Source organism: Entelurus aequoreus, linkage group LG16, assembly GCF_033978785.1.
Source record: "Entelurus aequoreus isolate RoL-2023_Sb linkage group LG16, RoL_Eaeq_v1.1, whole genome shotgun sequence".
Taxonomy (NCBI): Eukaryota; Metazoa; Chordata; class Actinopteri; order Syngnathiformes; family Syngnathidae; genus Entelurus; species Entelurus aequoreus.
The window spans coordinates 2,898,253-2,924,690 of NC_084746.1; the positions used below are offsets into that span (position 1 = coordinate 2,898,253).

General features: G+C 39.5%; 1 protein-coding gene across 4 annotated transcripts in view; it reads left to right on the forward strand.

The window, feature by feature from the left end:
• si:ch211-106h4.4 (MAM and LDL-receptor class A domain-containing protein 1) overlaps positions 1 to 26,438 on the forward strand; it is an 84,034-nt gene that overhangs the window by 40,174 nt on the left and 17,422 nt on the right. For all 4 annotated transcript variants that reach the window (XM_062023788.1, XM_062023789.1, XM_062023790.1 and 1 more), the window contains 11 exons: positions 65 to 190; positions 7,011 to 7,226; positions 7,296 to 7,415; positions 14,314 to 14,472; positions 14,537 to 14,613; positions 16,083 to 16,250; positions 18,409 to 18,618; positions 18,699 to 18,807; positions 24,391 to 24,513; positions 24,610 to 24,709; positions 24,839 to 24,998. In XM_062023788.1, the coding sequence (XP_061879772.1) occupies positions 65 to 190; positions 7,011 to 7,226; positions 7,296 to 7,415; positions 14,314 to 14,472; positions 14,537 to 14,613; positions 16,083 to 16,250; positions 18,409 to 18,618; positions 18,699 to 18,807; positions 24,391 to 24,513; positions 24,610 to 24,709; positions 24,839 to 24,998 (1,568 nt within the window). The remainder of the gene's footprint in view (positions 1 to 64; positions 191 to 7,010; positions 7,227 to 7,295; positions 7,416 to 14,313; positions 14,473 to 14,536; positions 14,614 to 16,082; positions 16,251 to 18,408; positions 18,619 to 18,698; positions 18,808 to 24,390; positions 24,514 to 24,609; positions 24,710 to 24,838; positions 24,999 to 26,438) is intronic.

Sequence of the window (26,438 nt, forward strand, 5' to 3'; positions counted from 1 at the left end):
GCATATCAGACAGGAGCGACCACACAGCCGCCGGAGCCGTGACATCACTTCCTGTGTCTTACAGGTGGGTACGTGGCGTTGACCCCCAACAAAGGTGAGCACATCAGTCCTGCCACCTTGCAGAGTCCTGTCATGACACAAGCCAGCGCCACATGCACGTTCCACTTCTACTACAACATGTATGGAGAAGGTAACGTAACAACAAAGACGCAGCGCTCTCTGCTTTGGCTACTTTCTTTAACGCTTGTGTAATGTTCATGTTGTTGTTACTCAGCCAGCGTTTGATGGACCCCTTACATTTTGTGGCTTTTAATGCCTCACAATCAAACACTTTTACACCACCGTTCAAAAGTTTGGGGTCACCCAAACAATTTTGTGGAATAGCCTTCATTTCTAAGAACAAGAATAGACTGTCGAGTTTCAGATGAAAGTTCTCTTTTTCTGGCCATTTTGAGCGTTTAATTGACCCCACAAATGTGATGCTCCAGAAACTCAATCTGCTCAAAGGAAGGTCCGTTTTGTAGCTTCTGTAACGAGCTAAAGTGTTTTCAGATGTGTGAACATGATTGCACAAGGGTTTTCTAATCATCAATTAGCCTTCTGAGCCAATGAGCAAACACATTGTACCATTAGAACACTGGAGTGATAGTTGCTGGAAATGGACCTATGTAGATATTGCACCAAAAAGCAGACATTTGCAGCTAGAATAGTCATTTACCACATTAGCAATGTATAGAGTGTATTTCTTTCAAGTTAAGACTAGTATAAAGTTATCTTCATTGAAAAGTACAGTGCTTTTCCTTCAAAAATAAGGACATTTCAATGTGACCCCAAACTTTTGAACGGTAGTGTATGTTAAAATACTGAACAGATGTTTACCTTATCCCAATAAACATCTGTTCAGTATTTTATAGGGGTGTAACGGTACACAAAAATTTCGGTTCGGTACGTACCTCGGTTTAGAGGTTACGGTTCGGTTCATTTTCGGTACAGTAAAAAAAAAAATATATATATATATATCAGGGGTCACCAACCTTTTTGAAAGCAAGAGCTACTTCTTGGGTAGTGATTAATGCGAAGGGCTACCAGTTAGATACACACTTAAATAAATTGCCAGAAATAGCCAATTTGCTCAATTTACCTTTAACTCTAAGTTATTATTAATAATTAATTATATTTACACTTAATTGAATGGTTTAAAAGAGGAGAAAACACGAAAAAAATGACAATTAAATTTTGAAACATAGTTTATCTTCAATTTCGACTCTTTAAAATTCAAAATTCAACCCAAAAAAAGAAGAGAAAAACTTAAAAAAATAATTTATGGAACATCATTAGTAATTTTTCCTGATTAACATAATTTTAGAATTTTGATTAAATAGGTTAAAATCCAATCTACACTTTGTTAGAATATATAACAAATTGGACCAAGCTATATTTCTAACAAAGACAAATCATTATTTCTTCTACATTTTCCAGAACAAAATTTTTCAAAGAAATTCAAAAGACTTTGAAATAAGATTTAAATTTGATTCTACAGATTTTCTAGATTTGCCAGAATAATTTTTTTGAATTTTAATCCTAATAAATTTGAAGAAATATTTCACAAATATTCTTCGTCGAAAAAACAGAAGCTAAAATGAAGAATTAAATTAAAATTTATTTATTATTCTTTACAATTAAAAAAATACATTTACTTGAACATTGATTTAAATTGTCAGGAAAGAAGAGGAAGGAATTTAAAAGGTAAAAAGGTATATGTGTTTAAAAATCCTAAAATCATTTTTAAGGTTGTATTTTTTTTCTAAAATTGTCTTTCTGAAAGTTTTAAGAAGCAAAGTAAAAAAAATAATGAATTTATTTAAACAAGTGAAGACCAAGTCTTTAAAATATTTTCTTGGATTTTCAAATTCTATTTGAGTTTTGTCTCTCTTAGAATTAAAAATGTCGGGCAAAGCGAGACCAGCTTGCTAGTAAATAAATACAATTGAAAAAATAGAGGCAGCTCACTGGTAAGTGCTGCTATTTGAGCTATTTTTAGAACAGGCCGGCGGGCTACTCATCTGGTCCTTACGGGCTACCTGGTGCCCGCGGGCACCGCTTTGGTGACCCCTGATATATATACATTTTTGGGTTATTTATTTACCAAATTTGCAAAATCTTCCACCAAAAATATTTTCCTTAGTGGAATATTTGATGTGAAGTAATGGGAACCTTGGATAGGTCAATAATTCATAATAACATTGATTTTGATTCAATATTATGTTTTGAGCAATGACAGTTTGAAAGAAAAGAAAATCAGCTTTGTTTTATTAGTCAACATTGCAACTTTTTCTAAATTACATTTAAGCTTTAAGCTTTTTTATTTCACTTTTGTTATGTTTTTGTATTTGAATAGTATTTTTAGAATGTGCCGTGGGCTATTAAAACATTAGCTGTGGGCCGCAAATGGCCTCCGGGGCACACTTTTGACACCCCTGATATAGATAATAAAAAATTAAATCTGATAAATCTATGGCGGTGGCCGCGCTCGGGAATCAATTTTGGTGATTTAACCCCCAATTCCAACCCTTTGATTGTGAGTGCCAAGCAGGGAGCTAATGGCTCCCATTTTTATACTCTTTGGTATGACTCGGCCGGGGGTTCGAACTCACGACCTACCCATCTCAGGGCGGACACTATAACCCAGGGGTGGGCAATTAATTTTTACCGGGGGCCGCATGAGCAACCCGAGCACTGCTGGAGGGCCACATCGACAATATTTCAATTAAATTTTGCTCAATACTATTTTTGATATATACCGTAAGATAAATAATAATAATAATAATAATAATAATAATTAATAATAATAATAATACTTTCATTTAACCTAACTTAACTTTATACCAAAATCACTGCTTTGGAAATCATTTGTACCCCTTTCAGAGATCACATTTAGTTCCCCTTAAACATCCTCATGTTGCACAATGAAATGTAAGCATAGGATGAAGTGTGCATTCCTGTAACTTTCTCTAGTAACAGCATTCCATGATTAATATCAATAAATTAACATGAATAATAAATGACAGTAAAATAAGCACACGTATGACTGAGGAGTCATAGTGTAACTTTGTGTGGTGTTTGAGTTGTCCGACTTTTTGTGTGGCCATAAACGCACCAGTGGTTTAGTGGTGACAGATGACAAGTTGGTTTTGGCCTGGTTTGTACGGCAGAAAATGACTAGTTTTTCGAGATAGAAATGTTTTACTCATGTTTTTGGTGTGGTTATGTCCGAATATAAACAGTTTTGCTCAATAAAGTGATCAATATAATTCCTGTCCTCGAAGCATCTCGATAGACGTTACAATAATTGAACGGTGTTCAATTGAACGGTGTTGACGAACACCGTTAGGGCCGCTTGTTGTCACTGTCACTCAGAGTTGCATTGCAAAATTACACAGAATAAATGTGTTTATTTTGTTTAGAATTCAGATGGGGTTTGATTTGGTGCGTGGCATATATTTGCTGCGCGCAGCGGACGCTTGAGCAGTGCGCAATTGCGCAGGCGCGCACCTTAGAGGGAACGTTGCTTGGCAGTCCATGTCTTGTTGAAAACACGCCATTCCTCAGCAACTTTTCTCTTTTTAGCGTCTCGGGTGTAAACCGAGCATCACTTGTTGCTGCATGTGCACCTTCACTCACAGGTTACACACGGACATACGCCCATAAATAACACTTTTCAAAATAAAAGCAGCACAGATGTATTGCGCGCACGACATAGATGTTTTTTCAACTTTATTTTGTAATTTGTGATTGCCGCTGTTCACATTCACTCCCAATCACGCACGCGCATGCGTCCACACGGAAGTAATACAAATAACGCTTTTCAGAACAAAAGCAGCACCGTTGTATTGCACACTCGACATAGATACTTTTTAAAATGTATTTTGTAATTTATGATTGGCCTCACGCGGGCCGGACAGGGACGCACAAAGGGCCGGATGTGGCCCGCGGGCCGCAGAATGCCCAGGTCTGCTCTAACCACAAGGGCACTGAGCAGGTTGTTGTGTTGGGAAAAGTGTGTAAATCCTTTTTGAAAAAAAAGACACACAGTTAGTAAAATGTGAGTGTAAGCAAATGGAAAAAATTGTAATCAGCACTCAAGTGACAGCCACTCCAAAAGGTGTGTTCCCGACTAAAAGCACTTTTAAACGGTTTACATTACAGCGTTAAGGCTGGAATACCCTCGGGAGCCAGACCTCTGACACTTATTTCACATGAATCAAATAAAATATGACAAAGTGTGCATTAAAGGCCTACTGAAAGCCACTACTAGCGACCACGCAGTCTGATAGTTTATATATCAATGATGAAATCTTAACATTGCAACACATGCCAATACGGCCGGGTTAACTTATAAAGTGACATTTAACATTTCCCCGGGAAATATCCGGCTGAAAACGTTTCGGTATGACGACGTTTGCGCATGACGTCACGGGTTGAAGGAGACATTTTGGAATAGCACGGTGGCCAGCTTAAGTCGTCTGTTTTCACCACATAATTCCACAGTATTCTGGACATCTGTGTTGGTAATCTTTTGCAATTTGTTTAATGAACAATGGAGACTGCAAAGAAGAAAGCTGTAGGTGGGATCGGTGTATTAGCGGCTGGCTGCAGCAACACAACCAGGAGGACTTTGAGTTGGATAGCAGACGCGCTAACGTGAGTACAGCTTTGGCTTCCAAACATTTGATCGCTTGCCCGTCCGTGAGTGGCGCTATGTGCATGTCACGTACATAACTTTGGGGAAATATATGTTTCTTGCCGACTCTGATGGCGGCCGGGGTGTCGTCGAAAGCTACAACGCCGTCCGCCGCAGCGCCGCTGTCCTCACCTTGACTTCCTCCGTCTCCGGGCCGCCGACTGCACCGATGATCGTGGTGAAGTCCTTCGTCGCGCCGTCGATCGCTGGAACGCAGGTGAGCACGGGTCGTGATGAGCAGATGAGAGCTGGCGTAGGCGGAGAGCTAATGTTTTTAGCATAGCTCTGTTGAGGTCCCGTAGCAAAGTTAGCTTCAATGGCGTCGTTAGCAACAGCATTGCTAGGCTTCGCCAGGTGGTACAGCATTAACCGTGTGGTTACAGGTCCAGAGTTTAATAGTAATAGTAGTATTGTTGATCTTCGGTCTATCCTTCCAGTCAGGGGCTTATTTCTTTTGTTTCTATCTGCATTTAAGCACGATGCTATCACGTTAGCTCCGTAGCTAAAGTGCTTCGCCGATGTATTGTCGTGGAGATAAAAGTCTCTCATTTTCAAGAGGATATAGTATCCGAGGTGGTTTAAAATACAAATCCGTGATCCACAATAGAAAAAGGAGAGAGTGTGGAATCCAATGAGCCAGCTTGTACCTAAGTTACGGTCAGAGCGAAAAAAGATACGTCCTGCACTGCCTCTCTAGTCCTTCACTCTCACGTTCCTCATCCACAAATCTTTCATCCTCGTTCAAATTAATGGGGTAATCGTCGCTTTCTCGGTCCGAATCGCTCTCGCTGCTGGTGTAAACAATGGGGAAATGTGAGGAGCTCCACAACCTGTGATGTCACGCTACTTCCGGTACAGGCAAGGCTTTTTTTATCAGCGACCAAAAGTTTCATTTCAGTAGGCCTTTAAAGGCCTACTGAAATGAATTTTTTTTATTTAAACGGGAATAGCAGATCCATTTTATGTGTCATACTTGATCATTTCGCGATATTGCCATATTTTTGCTGAAAGGATTTAGTAGAGAAAATCGACGATAAAGTTTGCAACTTTTGCTCGTTGATAAAAAAAAGCCTTGCCTGTAGCGGAAGTAGCGTGACGTCACAGGAGCTAGTATTCCTCACAATTCCCCGTTGTTTACAATGGAGCGAGAGAGATTCGGAGCGACAAAGTGACGATTACCCCATTAATTTGAGCGAGGATGAAAGATTCGTAGATGAGGAACGTTACAGTGAAGGACTAGAGAGGCAGTGATGGACGTATCTTTTTTCGCTCTGACCGTAACTTAGGTACAAGCTGGCTCATTGGATTCCACACTCTCTCCTTTTTCTATTGTGGATCACGGATTTGTATTTTAAACCACCTCGGATACTATATCCTCTTGAAAACGGGAGTCGAGCACGCGAAATGGACATTTAAAGTGACTTTTATCTCCACGACAATACATCGGTGACACACTTAGCTACTGAGCTAACGTGATAGCATCGTTCTCAAATGAAGATAGAAACAAAAGAAATAAACCCCTGACTGGAAGGATAGACAGAAGATCAACAATACTATTAAACCATGTACATGTAACTACACGGTTAAAAATTCTCAGCCTGGAAAGGCTTAACAATGCTGTTGCTAACGACGCTAAGGCTAATTTAGCAACTTAGCAACCGGACCTCACAGAACTATGATAAAAACATTAGCGCTCCACCTACGCCAGCCAGCCCTCATCTTCCCATCAACACCCGTGCTCACCTGCGTTCCAGCGATCGATGGCGCGACGAAGGACTTCATCCGTGGGTTTGGCGGCAAGCATCGGCTAGGCGTAGTAAGTAGTCCTTGTTGTGTTGCTGTAAGTATTGTACTCAGCCGCTAATACACCGATCGATCCCACCTACAACGTTCTTCTTTGCAGCCTCCATTGTTCATTAAACAAATTGCAAAAGATTCACCAACACAGATGTCCAGAATACTGTGGAATTTTGTCGAAGAAAACAAGAGGTTTTTATATCGGGTCGATGGGGTACAACCACTTCCGTGGATTCTGTGACGTCACACGCATAAATCATATCCAAAGGAGTTTTTCAACCGGAAGTGTGGCGGGAATTTTAAAATGTCACTTTATAAGTTAACCCGGCCGTATTGGCATGTGTTGCAATGTTAAGATTTCATCATTGATATATAAACTATCAGACTGCGTGGTCGCTAGTAGTGGCTTTCAGTAGGCCTTTAAGTATGACATATTTGTAAAGAATTCAGTAGAATTATTACTTACTTGCAGACATCCAAGCGTTGAAGGTGCTGCGGAGCGAGAGATCACGGACCACCGTCCTGTGGTGGAGGTCGGGCGGAGGCGATGACGTGTGGCAACGTGGTGAGGTTGCGGTCGCTAGACCCAGCCAGGACTTCACCATCCTTCTCCAGGCGACCCGGGCCTTTAGCCAGCTGGGCCACGTTGCAGTTGACGACATGGCCTTCACCACATGCCCCCTGCCGGGTAAGGACAGCACGGACTCCGATGTTTCATGCGAGATATTCTTCGTATTTTTCTTTTTTGTTCTTTCAGAGCCTCAACCTGTCTGTGCTGACGATAAGTTTGCGTGCAATAACAGCGTGTGCGTGGAGAAGAGCCGAGTGTGCGATTTCACCGACGACTGCGGCGACCGGACGGACGAGCTCGACTGTGGTGAGATGTCACAAGTGCTCGTAGTTCTTTCAAAAATGAACGCCTCTATTCAATTGCACTGCACATCAAATCTGGATTTTTTTTTACACAGATCAGATTTGAAGCACGCCAAAGTGCTTCAAATCTGATCTTTTGGCATCAGATTCAGGCCACGTCATCAGGAAGTAGTCCTGAATCCGATTGGAACCTGATCTTTTCAAATGTGACTTCAGCCTAAACTCGTGTTGTCCCCATACCAATTGCGGAGGTTGCTTCCTAGCAGTCTTTCTCCCCTAGAACGTGACTTTTAAGTCACGTCCGTATCCTCTCTCTTCTCTCCTGCTCCCTGCCGCTTACCGTTAAAGACAACAGATGATTAGATTAACACGCACCACCTGTGAAATCTAATCACCTGCCAGCTGTGTCTCGCCGTCAGCACTACAACGCCCCCGTCTGATGGCGCTCTGTCCTCAGCACCATGGACAGAGGCGGTGACCTTTGCTCCTGCAGGCAGCGCTGGCCACATCTTCCTCCACACCAATATTTTGGTACCGGTAACAAAATTATTTCGATACTTTTCGGTACTTTTCTAAATAAAGGGCACCACAAAAAATGTCATTATTGGCTTTATTTTTTACAAAAAATCTTACGGTACATTAAACATATGTTTATTCCAGTCTAAACACGCCAAAGTGCTTCAAATCTGATCTTTTGGCATCCGATTCAGGCCACGTCATCAGGAGGTAGTCCTGAATCCGATTGGAACCTGATCTTTTCAAATGTGACTTCAGCCTAAACTAGTGTTGTCCCCATACCAATTGGGGAGGTTGCTCCCTAGCAGTCTTTCTCCCCTAGAACGTGACTTTTAAGTCACGTCCGTATCCTCTCTCTTCTCTCCTGCTCCCTGCCGCTTACTGTTAAAGACAACAGATGATTAGATGAACACGCACCACCTGTGAAATCTAATCACCTGCCGGCTGTGTCTCGCCGTCAGCACTACAACGCCCCCTGTCTGATGGTGCTCTGTCCTCAGCACCATGGACAGAGGCGGTGACCTTTGCTCCTGCAGGCAGCACTGGCCACATCTTCCTCCACACCAATATTTTGGTACTGGTACCAAAATTATTTCGATACTTTTCGGTACTTTTCTAAATAAAGGGGACCACAAAAAATGTCATTATTGGCTTTATTTTTACCAAAAATCTTACGGTACATTAAACATATGTTTATTCCAGTCCAAACACGCCAAAGTGCTTCAAATCTGATCTTTTGGCATCAGATTCAGGCCACGTCATCAGGAGGTAGTCCTGAATCCGATTGGAACCTGATCTTTTCAAATGTGACTTCAGCCTAAACTAGTGTTGTCCCCATACCAATTGTGGAGGTTGCTCCCTAGCAGTCTTTCTCCCCTAGAACGTGACTTTTAAGTCACGTCCGTATCCTCTCTCTTCTCTCCTGCTCCCTGCCGCTTACTGTTAAAGACAACAGATGATTAGATGAACACGCACCACCTGTGAAATCTAATCACCTGCCGGCTGTGTCTCGCCGTCAGCACTACAACGCCCCCCGTCTGATGGTGCTCTGTCCTCAGCACCATGGACAGAGGCGGTGACCTTTGCTCCTGCAGGCAGCGCTGGCCACATCTTCCTCCACACCAATATTTTGGTACCGGTACCAAAATTATTTCGATACTTTTCGGTACTTTTCTAAATAAAGGGGACCACAAAAAATTTCATTATTGGCTTTATTTTTACAAAAAATCTTACGGTACATGAAACATATGTTTATTATTGCTAGTTTGTCCTTAAATAAAATAGTGAACATACTAGACAACTTGTCTTTTAGTAGTAAGTAAACAAACAAAGACTCCTAATTAGTCTATGCAGTAACATATTGTGTCATTTATACACCTATTATTTTGTACACATTATTAAGGACAACTGGTAGAAAATGAATTATTAATCTACTTGTTCATTTAATGTTAATATCTGCTTACGTTCTCTTTTAACATGTTCTATCTACACTTCTGTTAAAATGTGATAATCACTTATTCTTCTGTTGTTTGATACTTTTCATTAGTTTTGGATGATACCACAAATTTGGGTATCAATCCGATACCAAGTATTTATAGGATCATATATTATCATATATACATTATAGGTCATATTCAAAGTCCTCATGTGTCCAGAGACATATTTCCTGAGTTTATAAACATAATATAACAAAAAATGTTGTGATGTACCGGTACTTTTCAGAGGCTGTATAGTACCGACTAGATACGCTACTGTACTTGGTATCATTACAGTGGATCTTAGGTGTCGAGCCACCAATGGCATTTGACCGGTACTTTTCAGAGTTGTGGTCTAGTACCGAATATGATTAATTAGTAGAGTGGTTCTCAACCTTTTTTCAGTGATGTACCCCCTGTAAACATTTTTTTAATTCAAGTACCCCCTAATCAGAGCAAAGCATTTTTGGTTGAAAAAAAGAGATAAAGAAGTCAAATAAAGCACTATGTCATCAGTTTCTGATTTATTAAATTGTATAACAGTGCAAAATATTGCTCATTTGTTGTGGTCTTTCTTGAACTATTTGGAAAAAAAGAAAAAAGAAAACTTGTTGGAAAATAAACAAGTGATTCAATTATAAATAAAGATTTCTACAGATAGAAGTAATCATCAACTTAAAGTGCCCTCTTTGGGGATTGTAATAGAGATCCATCTGGATTCATCAACTTCATTCTAAATATTTATTTTGTTGAAGTATTATTCAATAAATATATTTATAAAAGGATATTTGAATTGTTGCTATTTTTAGAATATTTAAAAAAAAATCTCCCGTACCCCTTGGCATACCTTCAAGTACCCCCAGGGGTACGCGTACACCCATTTGAGAACCACTGCATTAGTATACTAATACCGGTATACCGTTCAACCCTCGTCTACACGCACTGCGACCTGAATGTGACTTTTTCGTCAGCTTTGGGCGAGCTACGTCACTCGTGTGAATTTTTCATCACAAAATCGGGTTCCAATGAGCAACGTCTATTGGAGACCAGGGGCCGTACTTATCAAGCTTCTTAGAATTACTCCTAAGAAGTCTGCTAAGAGTTGACTTAAGAGTAAATCAATTCTTGGCTGAAAGCTGCACTTAAAAGTTAGTTATCAAGCGTCTTACTCACACTTTCAGCGAAGTGTAGGACTGAATCTTAAGTGTCACACTCAGAGCTGAATTACGACATTACTATGTGCCGTAAACGCAATTTTAGGTGACGTCATTTCTGTGTCCATAGAAATGACCAATCACGGAAGGGAATCCGTTGTCTAAGAATAAAGAAATATCTTGGAAATATTTAAGTGGACAATGGGAGTGTATATTTTGACAATAAACTACAAAATAATACAAAACAAACTAGTCCCCGCCGGCACTCACGCTACCGCTCCCTCTCTTCTCTCGCCCACACACTCACTGACGTCACTCACCTCACGGCCACACACATACGCTACTGTCATAACATTTTCTTTCCAATTCATTAATTAGGCAACTAATTTGAAACTGGTGTGGGTGGCTCTATATATACTAGCCCACTGCAGACACATGCAGAAATCAACAAAGAATCGAAAAGTATTAAATCTGTGACAAAAAGAATATCCGCTCTGTCTAAACGATACCGTTTGATCAGCTGCTCGTCATCAAAAAAAAACAAAAAACGTTCGCGCACGTCTCTCTCGCCTCAGTGCCATCCCCTGCTGGCAACTCCTAACCACTTAAGACACCTCTGAAGGTCTCTTAAATATCGTGGAGAGTAGGAGTGATTCTTAGACTTAAGAACGTTGATAAAAAGCTTTTATTCTTAAGTTTGAGAGTAGGACTAAATTTCGCAAATTCTCGGGACTTAGGTGTAAAATGGCACTCTAAGAAGCTTGATAAGTACGGCCCCAGGGCCGTAACTCGGATTTGACAAATACCGAGGTCAAAAATTGGTGGTCCTAGAGGAGCTTTGAAAGGCTAAAATCACGTGTATCCCAGTACCATAGAAATATTACTACCTAGAGCAGGGGTGTCAAACTCATTTTAGATGGGGGGCCCACATGGAGGAAAATGTACTCCCAAGTGGGCCGGACTGGTAAAATCACGGCACGATAACTTAAAAATAAAGACAACTTCAGATTGTTTTCTTTGTTTAAAAATAGAACAAGCACATTCTGAAAATGTACAAATCATAATGTTGTTGTTTTTTTTACATTTACATGTTGCGGTTAATAGTATTCCATCTTTATTTGTCGTTGTTTATACTTTCTGAATAAATGATGTGACAATGTTCATCAGTCAACTCATTGGTGTTCATTTTCAATCTATCAAGATAAAAAAATAATATCAAAATCTAATTACAGGATGTTATTTATGTAGTTTGATCATTTTCCTCGACTGATGTACTAACATCATGTGCTTTATTTTTTTATTTTTGTACACATGTAGCATCATCTACAAAGATACAAATAATTGCTATTGTGACATCTAGTGGACACATTTAGAACAGCAGTTTCTTTCATTCAAAAATTTCGGTTCATTTTTATACTCAGCAAACTCATCCCGGGGGCCGAATAAAACCTGTCCAGGCCGTACGTTTGACACCCCTGACCTAGAGCAACGTAATACATTTCCAGAATAACAGAAACTTTTATTGAGGTAGATCTATCACTTGTTATATTATCTAACATCTTTCACAATCAGCATGATTTTGTAACTGTCCACTTTTTTTAAATTAATTTACTGAAGTTTAGCGTATTGACCAATTTTAACAACATTAAAAAGTACATTATAAACCTAACTATATTTTCAACTATGAACAGTGTTGGAACCCACAACCTTCTGTATGGCAACTGGATATTCTTACCAGTGACGGACGATGATGTGGCCAGGCCTACGTTTTGGGGTAAAAGTTTATATGAAGTGGGGTTAGGGCAAGGGTTAGGGTTAGGGTCAGGGTTAGGGTTGGGGTTGGGATTGGGGTTAGGGTTAGAGTTAAGGTTAGGGTTAGGGTTTAGCATAAAGAAAAGGAGTTAGGGTTAGGCATAAAGAAAAAAAGTTGGTTAGGGTTAGGGCTAAGGGTTGGGTGTAAGGGTTAGGGTTAGGGTTGGGGTTGGTGTTGGTGTTAGGGTTAGTCTTGCAGTTAGGGTTAGGGTTAGGTTTGGGTTAGGGTTAGGGTTGGGGTTGGATTTGGGGTTAGGGTTAGGCAAAAAGAAAAAGTGTTAGGGTTAGGGTTAGGTATAAACAAAAAGAGTTGGCCAGGGTTGGTGTTAGGGTTATGGTGGGGGTTGGTGTTAGGGTTAGGGTGGGGGTTGGGGTTAGGATTAGGGTTGGGGTTAGGGTTAGGATTAGGGTTAGGGTTAGGGTTAGGCATAAAAAAAAGAGTTGGTTAGGGTTAGGGCTAAGGGATAGGGTTAGGGTTAATTTACATTTGACATGTGCTTCTTGGCGCTAACCCTAGCCCTTGGGGTTGGTGTTGGTGTTAGGGTTAGTCTTACAGTTAGGGTTAGGGTTAGGGTTAGGTTTGGGTTAGGGTTAGGGTTAGGGTTAGGGTTAGGGTTAGGGTTGGGGTTGGGGTTGGAGTTGGGGTTAGGGTTAAGGTTAGGTTTAGACATAAAGAAAAAGAGTTAGGGTGGGGGTTGGGGTTAGGGTTGGGTTTGGGGTTGGGGTTAGGGTTAGGATTAGGATTAGGGTTAGGGTTAGGCATAAAAAAAAGAGTTGGTTAGGGTTAGGGCTAAGGGATAGGGTTAGGGTTAATTTACATTTGACATGTGCTCTTGGCGCTAACCCTAGCCCTAACCCTAACCATCTAACACTACCCTAACGAAAAATAAAAAATAAAATAAAATAAAAACAATTTAAAACAATTTAAAATGTTTTAAAAAAATGTTTTAAAAAAATGTTTTAAAAAAATGTTTTAAAAAAATGTTTTAAAAAAATGTTTTAAAAAAATGTTTTAAAAAAATGTTTTAAAAAAATGTTTTAAAAAAATGTAAAAAAATTTAAAAAAATTTAAAAAAAATTTAAAAAATTAAAAAATTTAAAGAATTTTAAGAAATTAAAAAAATTTAAAAAATTTAAACAAAATTTAAACAAAATTTAAAAAATTTAAAAAAAATTTAAAAAATTAAAAAATTTAAAGAATTTTAAAAAATTTAAAAAATTTAAAAAAAATTAAAAAAATTAAAACAAAATTTAAAAAATTTAAAAAAATTTTAAAAAATTAAAGAAAATTAAAAAAAAATTAAAAACATTTAAAAAAATAAAATAAAAAATAAAAAAAATTAAAAAAAATTTATAAAAAATTAAAAAATTAAAATAAATTAAAAAAAAATTGAAATATTAAAAAAAAATTTTACAAAAAAATAAAATTTAAAAATTTAAAAAATTTAAAAAAAATTTAAAAAAATTTAAAAAATTACAAAAAAATTTAAAAAATTTAAAAAAATTTAAGAAAATTTTAAAAAAAATCAAAAAAATAAAAGAAAAATTAAAAAAAATTTAAAAAAATTAAAAACATTAAAAAAAAAAAAAAAATTTTTAAATTAAAAATTAAAATAAATAAAAAAACATTTAAATATAAAATTTTTTTTTACAAAAAATAAAAAATAAAAATAATAACAATAATAAACAAAAATTAAAAGAAATTTTAAAAAATTAAAAAATTTTTTTTAAAAATAATAAAAAAATAAAAAAATTTTTTTTTTAAATTTAAAAATATTTTTAAAAAATTACAAAATACTAATTAAAAAAATCGATTTTTTAAAAATGAGAATCGATTCTGAATCGCACAACATGAGAATAGCGATTCGAATTTGAATACATTTTTTTCCCACACCCCTAGCGTTTTCCCAAACACAAAAGAAACGTTCCTCCTCTGTCCATCCAGAGAATCAAGGTGTGACGCAGCGCTGCAGCTTTGAACAAGGCCTGTGCTCTTGGGCTAGAAACCAGTTGGACGAAGGTGGCGAGAGATGGAGGCGGCAAAAAGGACAGGACGCCTGGCCTGCCGGTCCTCCCCTGGACCACACCCTAAACAACGCTGCAGGTATGACGCCGTCAATACAAGGAATGATGAAAGGTTCTGTACCGTGTCCCATGTCATTCCTCAGGTCACTACCTAACTCCCGGCACTCCTGGCATATCCGAGGTCCTCTCCAACACGTTGCTTCCCAGCTCTAATTGCACGGTGGGTACAGGCGGGAGTCTTGTTTCTGTTACTAACACGGGGAAGAAAACTAAACTTATACCAGGAATATACCAGGGAGGTGCGGTCAGGGTAGGCAGGTGAGGCAGGGCGTCACTTGTTTTAATGACATTTATTTTTTTATTTTTTTTAATCAAATAATTGATAATGTTAATATTTGTTAATTAAACTGTGTTATAAATGTATTTCCTGTATGATTACAGTTATTTAACATTTTTCAGTAAAAATCACAGACTTTATACATTTCCTACACAAGCCGGTCAAAACATACACTTTGATCGATCATCAGTCATTTGTGGTAACGCGGTATTTTTTTTCTTAATCACACGCGTTAACGCGTTAACATTGACAGCACTAATATATATTCATGCACACGTATATATACACATTTATACACACAGTGGGTACGGAAAGTATTCAGACCCCTTTAAATGTTTCGCTCTTTGTTTCATTGCAGCCATTTGCTTGAATCCAAAAAAGTAGAAAATAGATGGATGGATGGATATATATATATATATATATATATATATATATATATATTTATATATATATATATATATATATATATATATATATATATATATATATATATATATATATATATATATATATATATATATATATATATATATATACATACATCCCTACAAGCCTGTTTCACTGCTCTTCAGAAGAGCTCGGCAGAGTAACCGTGTAATACTCTTCCATATCAGTAGGTGGCAGCCGGTAGCTAATTGCTTTGTAGATGTGGGAAACAGCGGGAGGCAGGGTGCAGGTAAAAAGGTGTCTAATGCTTCAACCAAAAATAAGCAAAAGGTGAGTGCCCCTGAGAAAAGGCATTGAAGCTTAGGGAAGGCTATGCAGAGCGAGACTAAAACTGAACTGGCTACAAAGTAAACAAAAACAGAATGCTGGACGACAGCAAAGACTTACTGTGGAGCAAAGACGGTGTCCACAAAGTACATCCGGACATGACATGACAATCAACAATGTCCCCACAAAGAAGGATAAAAACAACTGAAATATTCTTGATTGCTAAAACAAAGTAGATGCGGGAAATATCGCTCAAAGGAAGACATGAAACTGCTACAGGAAAATACCAAAAAAAGAGAAAAAACATTCAAATGGGAGCGCAAGACAAGAAGTAAAACACTACACACAGGAAAACAGCAATAAAGTCCAAATAAGTCAGGGTGTGATGTGACAGGTGGTGACAGTACACCTACTTTGAGACAAGAGCTATAGTGATGCATGCTTGGTTATGCTTTAAAGTCATATCCAACGACTTTTTACTGTCAACTGAGTTTCCTTTTTTAATGATGTCAGATTTTTTCAACGCAAAAAACGTGCCTTGGCTCCAAAAAGGTTGAACAACACTGGACTACACACATGAATAAGAAAAGTGGAGTTTATTTCAATGTTATCAACGCACGGGGCTTGTGTCCACACAGATCAGATTCTTCTACTACAGCCTGGGCGACGCCACAGGAAGACTCACGGCGCAATCTCGGACGCTGCGTTCCGGTGGCGGTGACACCGTGTTGTGGCTCGCCGTGCACACGCCGAGCTACAGCTGGCAGAGGACCAGCGTCACCTTTTCCTCCTCTGTCAAGTGCAAGGTGAGTTCAGTGTAAATCTGTGTTTTGTAAGCTCAAACAGCACCTGTGTATGTAACAGGGTTGCAAAGGGGTGGAAAGTTTCCGGTAAATTTCCGGAAACTTGTTGTTAGCATAAATTATTGGGATTTAACATAGAGAAAATTAGCATCGTGGCTAACGGAGAAATATTTCCGGTTCATTATGAGACTGTGGTGGTACATAAACCTAGCTAGCTAGAGATATTGGCCCCAAAATCATTGAAGAAGTACAGGAACAGCTAGCTAGCTTGAGTGTAAGTCTGCTGGAGTAGTCTACAGTCATGCAGTAACAAGCAATTACACCTCTATTACACTTAAATACCATAGATCAAATATATTTACCCCATCAACACTTACCTGACTGGATGAAGTCCTTGGGCTCAAATACTAGTGTGGCCTCAACAGCCCTGCTGTAGTGTGCTGGGAAATATCTGATGGAGGAATGCACAGTGCAGGGTTGAAATTCCATTGAATTTGCATTAAATCAGGTTGTTTTAGCTAATAATCATGCTGCAAGATGCTAGCATGTTGCATTCAATGTTTATTCCCATTACCGTATTTTTCGGACTATAAGTCGCAGTTTTTTTCATAGTTTGGCCGGGGGTGCAACTTATACTCAGGAGCGACTTATGTGTGAAATTATTAACACATTACCGTAAAATATCAAATAATATTATTTAGCTCATTCACTTAAGAGACTAGACGTATAAGATTTCATGGGATTTAGCGATTAGGAGTGACAGATTGTTTGGTAAATGTATAGCATGTTCTATATCAGGGGTCGGCAACCCGCGGCTCTAGAGCCACTTAGCGCCGCCCTAGTGGCTCTCTGGAGCTTTTTCAAAAATGTATGAAAAATGGAAAACGATGATGGGAAAAAAAAAATCTTTTTGTTTTAGTATGGTTACTGTAGGAGGACAAACATGACACTAATTGTTATAAATCACACTGTTTGTATTAAACATGCTTCACTGATTCGAGTATTTGGCGAGCGCCGTTTTGTCCTACTAATTTTGGCGGTCCTTGAACTCACCTTAGTTTGTTTACATGTATAACTTTCTCAGACTTTCTAGGACGTGTTTTACGCCACTTCTTTTTCTGTCTCATTTTGTCCACCAAACCTTTAACGTTGTGCATGGAGGCACAAAGGTGAGTTTTGTTGATGTTATTGACTTGTGTGGAGTGCTAATCAGACATATTTGGTCACTGCATGACTGCAAGCTAATCGATGCTAACATGCTATTTAGGCTAGCTATATGTACATATTGCATCATTATACCTCATTTGTAGCTATATTTGAGCTCATTTAGTTTCCTTTAAGTCATCTTAATTCAATTTATATCTCATGACACACTATCTGTATGTAATATGGCTTCTAATTTGTTGCGGCTCCAGACAGATTTGTTTTTGTATTTTTGGTCCAATATGGCTCTTTCAACATTTTGGGTTGCCGACCCCTGTTCTATATGTTATAGTTATTTGAATGACTCTTACCATAATATGTTACGTTAACATACCAGGCACCTTCTCAGTTGGTTATTTATGCCTCATATAACGTACACTTATTCAGCCTGTTGTTCACTATTCTTTATTTATTTTAAATTGCCTTTCAAATGTCTATTCTTGGTGTTGGCTTTTATCAAATACATTTCCCCCAAAAATGTGACTTATATATGTTTTTTTCCTTCTTTATTATGCATTTTCGGCTGGTGCGACTTATACTCCGGAGCAATTTATAGTCCGAAAAATACGGTAATTTCCCATTGATTCCCGTTGATTCCCATTTATTCCCGTTATACCAATATAAAAATGGGAGCCATTACCTCCCTGCTTGGCACTCAGCATCAAGGGTTGGAATTGGGGGTTAAATCACCAAAAATGATTACCAGGCGCGGCCACCGCTGCTTCCCACTGCTCCCCTCACCTCCCAGGGGGTGATCAAGGGTGATGGGTCAAATGCAGAGAAGAACTGCGCCACACCTAGTGTGTGTGTGTGTGACAATCATTGGTACTTTAACTTTTTAATTCCCATGGAAAGTTTCCAACTTTGAATATTCCTGGAATTTTGCAACCTTAGTGTGTAATAGTGATTTTACTGTTGATTTGTGCAGATGTGTGTTTCTAAAGGTGCTTCTTCCTAGATTGTCTTTAGGTACGAGGGCGGCAACGCTGGCGGAGGACACGTCGCACTGGACGACGTGTCTTTCTCCGAGGAGTGTGCGTTTGACCCCGCCAACGGCCGATTGCCTGACACGTCACCCACCTCAGCCCCGACTACATCTACATCTACACCTACATCTACATCCGCCTCCACGCCTGCGATGTCCCCCTCACCAACCAACCCATGCCAGGTGCTTTGTTTATGTCTGCTGGCTGCAATCACGTCTGCAAACTAAGTACAAATGTGTTTATTTTCCTGTCTGTGTCACAGGAAGATGAATTTTTCTGTTGGCGCTCGTCTGGCCAAATATGCATCGCTGCAACTTTAAAGTGCAACTACCTTCCGGACTGTTCCCAAGGGGAGGACGAGGATGGCTGCGGTGAGCTGCATGTTGCTTTCTCTCTTTCTTTAATTTAAGCTTATACATTTGTCACCAATGCCAAATAAGTCTCAGCGGTCTCACGATAGTATTTTGGAATTGTGTTGTCCAAAATAGAGTTGCTAAAATTTTAGACCGTTTAAAAGACCTTTTGTCTTTCTCTCGTGTGTGCCGAGCTTTATCCATCCATCCATTTTCTACCGCTTGTCCCTTTCGGGGTCGCGGGGGGGTGCTGGTGCCTATCTCAGCTGCATTCGGGCGGTACGAAGGTCCTGAGTTCAATCCCGGGCTCAAACACTGATGACATCTATTAAACAGACAAGAAGCAAGGAATCATGCAGAGACAGAGTTCAATTTGGCTCAATGAGAAGAGACGTTTGGGCCTGCACACTCAGTTACAATCTCCCACCACGCTCTAGGGCAGTGGTTCTTAAAGGCCTACTGAAAGCCACTACTAGCGACCACGCAGTCTGATAGTTTATACATCAATGAGGAAATCTTAACATTGCAACACATGCCAATACGGCCGGGTTAACTTATAAATTGCAATTTTAAATTTCTCGCTAAACTTCCGGTTGAAAACTCCTTTGGATGATGACGTATGCGCGTGACGTAGCCAGTGAAACAGAGGTATGGCTCCCCCATTGAAGCCAATACGAAATAGCTCTGTTTTCATGTCATTATTCCACAGTATTCTGGACATCTGTGTTGGTGAATCTGTTGCAATTTGTTCATTGCATTATGGAGAAAGAAGCTGAGCAAGCAAAGAAGAAAGTTGTCGGTGCGAAGCGGAGTATTTTGCGAGGGAAGTCAGCAACACAACACAGCCGGTGTTTCATTGTTTACATTCCCGAAAGATGCAGTCAAGAAGTCCAGGAGGACTTTGACTTCGATACACAGACGCCTGTAGAGAACTGGGACAACACAGACTCTTACCAGGATTACTTTGATTTGGATACACAGACGCAGACGCGGTACCGTGAGTACGCAGCTGCGCTTCCAAACATTTGATCGCTTGCCCGTACGTGCGTGTCACGTACGTAACTTTGGGTAAATATATAAGCTTTATGAACCTTGGGTTAGGTGAACGGTCCTTTGGGCTGAGTGAGTGTGTGTGTTGTTCAGGTGTTTGAATTGTATTGGCGGGTTATATGGACGGGAGCTAGGAGCTAGCATAACAAACACCTAGGTGTTTTTATGCGGGATTAATTTGTGGCATATTAAATATAAGCCTGGTTGTGTTGTGGCTAATAGAGTATATATATGTCTTGTGTTTATTTACTGTTGTAGTCATTCCCAGCTGAATATCAGGTCACCCCCGGCTCTCACAGCATCTTCCCTATCTGAATCGCTTCAACTCCCCACTAGTCCTTCACTCTCACTTTCCTCATCCACAAATCTTTCATCCTCGCTCAAATTAATGGGGTAATCGTCGCTTTCTCGGTCCGAATCGCTCTCACTTCTGGCCGCCATCACTGTAAACAATAGGGAACTTTGCGGAAATGTTCAACTGACTACGTCACGCTGCTTCCGGTAGGGGCAAGGCTTTTTTTTGTCAGATACCAAAAGTTGCGATCTTTATCGTCGTTGTTCTCTACTAAATCCTTTCAGCAAAAATATGGCAATATTGCGAAATGATCAAGTATGACACATAGAATAGATCTGTTATCCCCGTTTGAATAAAAACATTTCATTTCAGTAGGCCTTTAACCTTGTTGAGGTACCGAACCCCACCAGTTTCATATGCGCATTCACCGAACGCTTCTTTAGTGAAAAATAAAATGTTGTTTTTTTTCAAATTCAAGACAAAGTTATATGTTTTTGGTAACACTTTAGTATGGGGAACATATTCTAAGTAACAAAGACTTAATTTAGAGTTATTTGGTTAGGGTTAGGGCCAGGGTTAGGGTTATAATGAGGCCATACCAAATAAGGCATTAATAAGTACTTAATAATGACTAGTTAAGAGCCAATATGTTACTAATTTGCACGTTAATAAGCAACTAATTAATGGTGAATATGTTCCCCATACTAAAGTGTTACCATGTTTTCTTACTGGTGCACAAAATGAAGCGTGCATGAACATCACCTTGTTCAAACCACAAAACCAACACAGTGCATAAACTCACAACAAATTACACACCTGCAAATCAGTCTGACTTCTGCTGTTGTCGTATCCGTAATACGCCGACAGGGAGAAGTTTGTATTTACACGATGAGTCGGGTGTGTCTTGACCTCCGCCGAACCCTGAGCCCGACTCACCGAAACCCCTAGGGTTCCATCGAACCCAGGTTAAGAACCACTGCTCTAAGGTCCAGTCCCACGTGCTCCTGTATTTATTTGGGAGGTCCCTGGTTACATCACTGAGGCTGCTTCTGAAGGAAGGGGGGGTAATTTCAGCAGCCCCAGTTGGACACAATATAGGATTATTCAGAAATGCAAAAGTGCTGACACTCGTGATATCGCCCTGTCTCTGCTTTGTCTGCGTCCCGGTACTCGATGTTCTGGACACAAACACTGGTAAGAGACAACTGCAATCTTGGATTGCCAGTTGTCCCTTTGCACAGATAGAAAAGTACGACTTCAGCACATTTGATAATAACTATAGCAACGGCCTTTAAGCATAAGAGTTGTGTGATAACTTACACATAATCATTCTAACAGGGATCTTTCTGTGTGGAGTTTGCATGTTCTCCCTGCGACTGCGTGCAGGCCTGGCCCTAACCAATCTGGCGCCCTAGGCAAGATTTTAGGTGGCGCCCCCCCCCCCCCCCCCCCCCCACATCAGCAGTGAAGTGTATATACTCACAAGAAACCGAATAGCTTTGTCTTTGACCTTTTTTTTTTACTAAAAGAAAGCAAATTAACATATTATATGAGAATGTTATGTTATGATTATCTTTAACCGAATCACAGCAGTGCTCAAATTAAAAAACAGCATTCCCTCTCATGTGATATTGCTTAATTAACATTAATGATGTGCACTTTAACAACTAGGCTTACAACTATACCTATTATATAAAGGGTTGTAAAAGTGACTATTACCTGCAGGGCAAACATTAGCTAACCAGAAGTCAATAACAATGTAAACAAAAAACACCTGCTTAAAAGATCTAATACATAAATGTCCCTGAGGAATGTAAGGTGGGAGTACTGCAATTACCTAATGTTACATTATTATTTTCCATAACAATTTAGCCCCCTCCACAATATTAACCCGACGTTAAAACAGAACTAGCTATTTATTGATTAGCAATTGCCGAATCATGTAACATTAGCTTAATGCTAAAAAGCCAGGTTACTATCACATTCTGTAACAGTCAAATTATTTCATGTAGGCTAACGTTACCTCCCTGCTACCTCTGTCTTTTTCTCGTTTCTGCTCCTCTTCTTTTCTATTTTTTCTTCCCTGGGCACCTGACAGTTTTGGCCGTTTTGACATCTTGTGTTGATTTTTTGATGTGGTAAGAGTCATGATACGGGAAGGGAGGGGGCGCACCGTGCGGGGGGATGGGCGTAATGTTGTAAGAAATAATATTTCTATTAAATAGGCTTTACTTTGCATTTTAATTAACGTGGGATTATTTTTTGTATTTAGAAATAATAGTACCAACTTTTTTTTTTTTTTTTCTCCAACATTTGTGGCACTGGCGTGGCGCCCCCTGGTGGACGGCGCCCTTAGCATTTGCCTATACGGCCTATGCCACGGGTTCCCTCCGGGTAGTCCGGCTTCCTCCCACCTCCAAAGACATGCACCTGGGGATAGGCTCCTCCCACCTCCAAAGACATGCACCTGGGGATAGGTTGATTGGCAACACTAAATTGATACTAGTGTGTGAATGTTGACTTGTCCAGGGTGTACCCCCGCCTACCGCTTTAATACTGTACTAATAAGCTCGTGTGCGTCTCTAAGCAGCACTATTGTATACTTTATCCACTTTTTGACATTTACAGGGAATTTATTATGGGTCTACTGAAAATGTGAGCAAATGTGCTGGGTCAAAAGTATACATACAGCAATGTTAATATTTGCTTACATGTCCCTTGGCAAGTTTACCTGCAATAAGGCGCTTTTGGTAGCCATCCACAAGCTTCTGCTTGAATTTTTGACCACTCCTCTTGACAAAATTGGTGCAGTTCAGCTAAATTTGTTGGTTTTCTGACATGGACTTGTTTCTTCTGCATTGTCCTGTGGAGAATGCATATATTTTTAAGAGTTCTTTCTTTATTCATAGTCATGTTTAAAGCAGCTAATATTTTCCCATGTGTACTCTTTTTGCTGGTATCTTATGTCCGCAAGTAAACTCTGTGCTTTACCTTGAAGGGTTGGTATGTGGGAGTATAGCATACTCCCTTTTTACCTTATCAGTATTAGAACAAAGAGGCTGTATTCCTTTCTGGGCAGGGTGGGGCCTGTTTTCGTATTCAATAAGTTGTCTCTTCCCGTTTGATTTTCAGACCTCTTCTAGGTGCTGGTATTAGCGCACTGTAGGACTGGTCTCCTAAAGCTTTAGTAAAACTTGATAATATTCCTATTCTGTCTTGATGGTCCTTCTTACTCTGCATATATGTCATCTGAAAGAATTTGGGATTGACCAGTGACTTTAATTCCATGAGAGGTAGACTGGTCAGATGCAACACGTTTAAGTCAGGACTTTGGGAAGGCCATTCTAAAACCTTCATTCTAGCGTGATTTAGCCATTCCTTTACCACTTTTGACGTGTGTTTGGGGGTCATTGTCCTGTTGGAACACCCAACTGCGCCCAACCTCCGGGCTGATGATTTTAGCTTGTCCTGAAGAATTTGGAGGTAATCCTCCTTTTTCATTGTCCCATTTAAAACACCAGTTCCATTGGCAGCAAAACAGGCCCAGAGCATAATACTACCACCACCATGCTTGACGGTAGGTATGGTGTTCCTGGGATTAAAGGCCTCACCTTTTCTCCTCCAAACATATTGCTGATTATTGTGGCCAAACAGCTCCATTTTTGTTTCATCTGACATCAAATGGACAAAGATAAGACCTTCTGGAGGAAAGTTCTGTGGTTTTAACATCATGTTAGGTTAGTTGAGGAACAAGATGATTACATTTCAGCTTCTACGTATGCAGCGTAGTTGGCAGAGCTCCAGAATGTATTGTAAGATGTGTAGCGAAACCTCCTTTCTCCCATAAAGCAGTGGGCATACATAGTCTAGTATCATGTCCATGAAAACCCAGAAACTTTATAATGCCAGAGCAAAAAGTCTTCATTTGTATCCGTAGATAAAGTAGATGCCCACCTCCTGCATGGTGGAGGTCATAAGCATTGATTCATGTATTTGTATGAAGGCTATTTTACAAACAGAAATGTGCTGATGCAACCTGAGGGAAAAGTGCACAAAAAGCAAATGTTCCGTAAATAAAAACATGTCATCAACACTGAATCACAGTCAACTCTTGCGGGAATCGAGCTGAAGTTGTTGTTGTTGATGATGAGGTCATGTTTTGTTGGGTTCAATGTTCTGGAAAGACGCGTGATTCAGGTGCGAGTCTCGTCATGTTCCCGGCATGGTCGCTGACGCCTCCCCGACACGCCTTTCAGGTCCGTGCACGTTCGAGCGGGACCAGTGCGGCTGGACGAACGCCGGCCAAGCTCCGAGGAGGTGGCACCGACTGAGAGCCGGCGGCGGCACGCAGCCGCCAACTGATCACACCACGCACTCAGGTGTGCTCTCTTTGGAGTGACTTTTAAACGGGGCAACGACCTGTTGAATGTGTGAGGATGCTCTGAGTCAAAGAAGTTTTTTTTCTTGCTTCTCAGGCTTTTTCATGAGCGTCAACTCCAGTCAGGCGTCCGGGTTGAGCGAGGCCCGACTCCAGAGCCCCACCCTGCCGCCCTCGTCCCCCTACTGCCAGATTCAGTACGTCCATGTTGTGGTGGAAGGTTTGACACCCCCGCTCAACATGTCGGCCTGCCGGTTGCTCAACGCCCACCTCCCAAATCCAACGCTCTCTCCCCCCCTTCTTCCTTCCTTCTTTCCTCCGAGCAGGTTTCACTTCCACATCAGCTCTGAGTGTGCTGGCTCGCTCAAAGTGCTGACGCAGCAGGATGACGGAAGTGAAGCAATCCTGTGGTCACGCAACCGCCGCACCGCTCGCCATTGGACGCCCGAATTTGTGCCCCTGTGGACGCACCTGCAGCCTCACAAGGTGCCCGCCAACGCGCACATTCATGCAAACATGGCTGCCCCTGCAAAGAGTCTTTCAGATTAGAATAGAATAGAATAGAAAGTACTTTATTGATCCCTGGGGGAAATTCAGCACCACAATTCGCTCACAATAGACAATAAACACTTAGGTATTTTTTACATGTGAATAATATAAATACAGTCTATTATACAGCATTATTCACATGTGAATAATATAAATACGGTCTGTTATACAGCATTATTCACATGTGATTAATAAAAATACAGTCTATTATACAGCATTATTCACATGTGAATAAAATAAATACGGTCTATTATACAGCATTATTCACATGTGAATAATATAAATACAGTCTGTTATACAGCATTATTCACATGTGAATAATATAAATACAGTCTATTATACAGAATTATTCACATGTGAATAATATAAATACAGTCTATTATACAGCATTATTCACATGTGAATAATATAAATACGGTCTATTATACAGCATTATTCACATGTGAATAATATAAATACAGTCTGTTATACAGCATTATTCACATGTGAATAACATAAATACAGTCTATTATACAGCATTATTCACATGTGAATAATATAAATACAGTCTATTATACAGCATTATTCACATGTGAATAAAATAAATACGGTCTATTATACAGAATTATTCACATGTGAATAATATAAATAAAGTCTATTATACAGCATTATTCACATGTGAATAATATAAATACAGTCTATTATACAGCATTATTCACATGTGAATAACATAAATACAGTCTATTATACAGCCTTATTCACATGTGAATAATATAAATACAGTCTATTATACAGCATTATTCACATGTGAATAATATAAATACAGTCTATTATACAGCATTATTCACATGTGAATAATATAAATACAGTCTATTATACAGCATTATTCACATGGGAATACTATAAATACAGTCTATCATACAGCATTATTCACACGTGAATAATATAAATACAGTCTATTATACAGCATTATTCACATGGGAATACTATAAATACAGTCTATCATACAGCATTATTCACACGTGAATAATATAAATACAGTCCATCATACATTTAAGTACGGTCAAAAAGGAACATATGCATTATACAGTCTGTCGGTATGAAGGACTTCCTGTGTCTGATTACTGCAGATTACTGCAAACGCTCCAATTGAAGCCTCCATTTAATTCAAAATGTACTGTAGATTATTGGCATATGGCATAATTATGTTTTTTTTTTAAATAATTCCAAAAGATGGCAGTTTCTGCATTTTAAGTATGAACAGTGGTCAGCATTCCAAAAGGTTTATCTCGCTCTGCGTGCACTTTAAAATGTTGCTACTTTTCTGTTGTGGCAGTCATGCATGTTACACATGATGTACTTTTCTTTACAATCACTATCAATTACGGGGTCGCGATG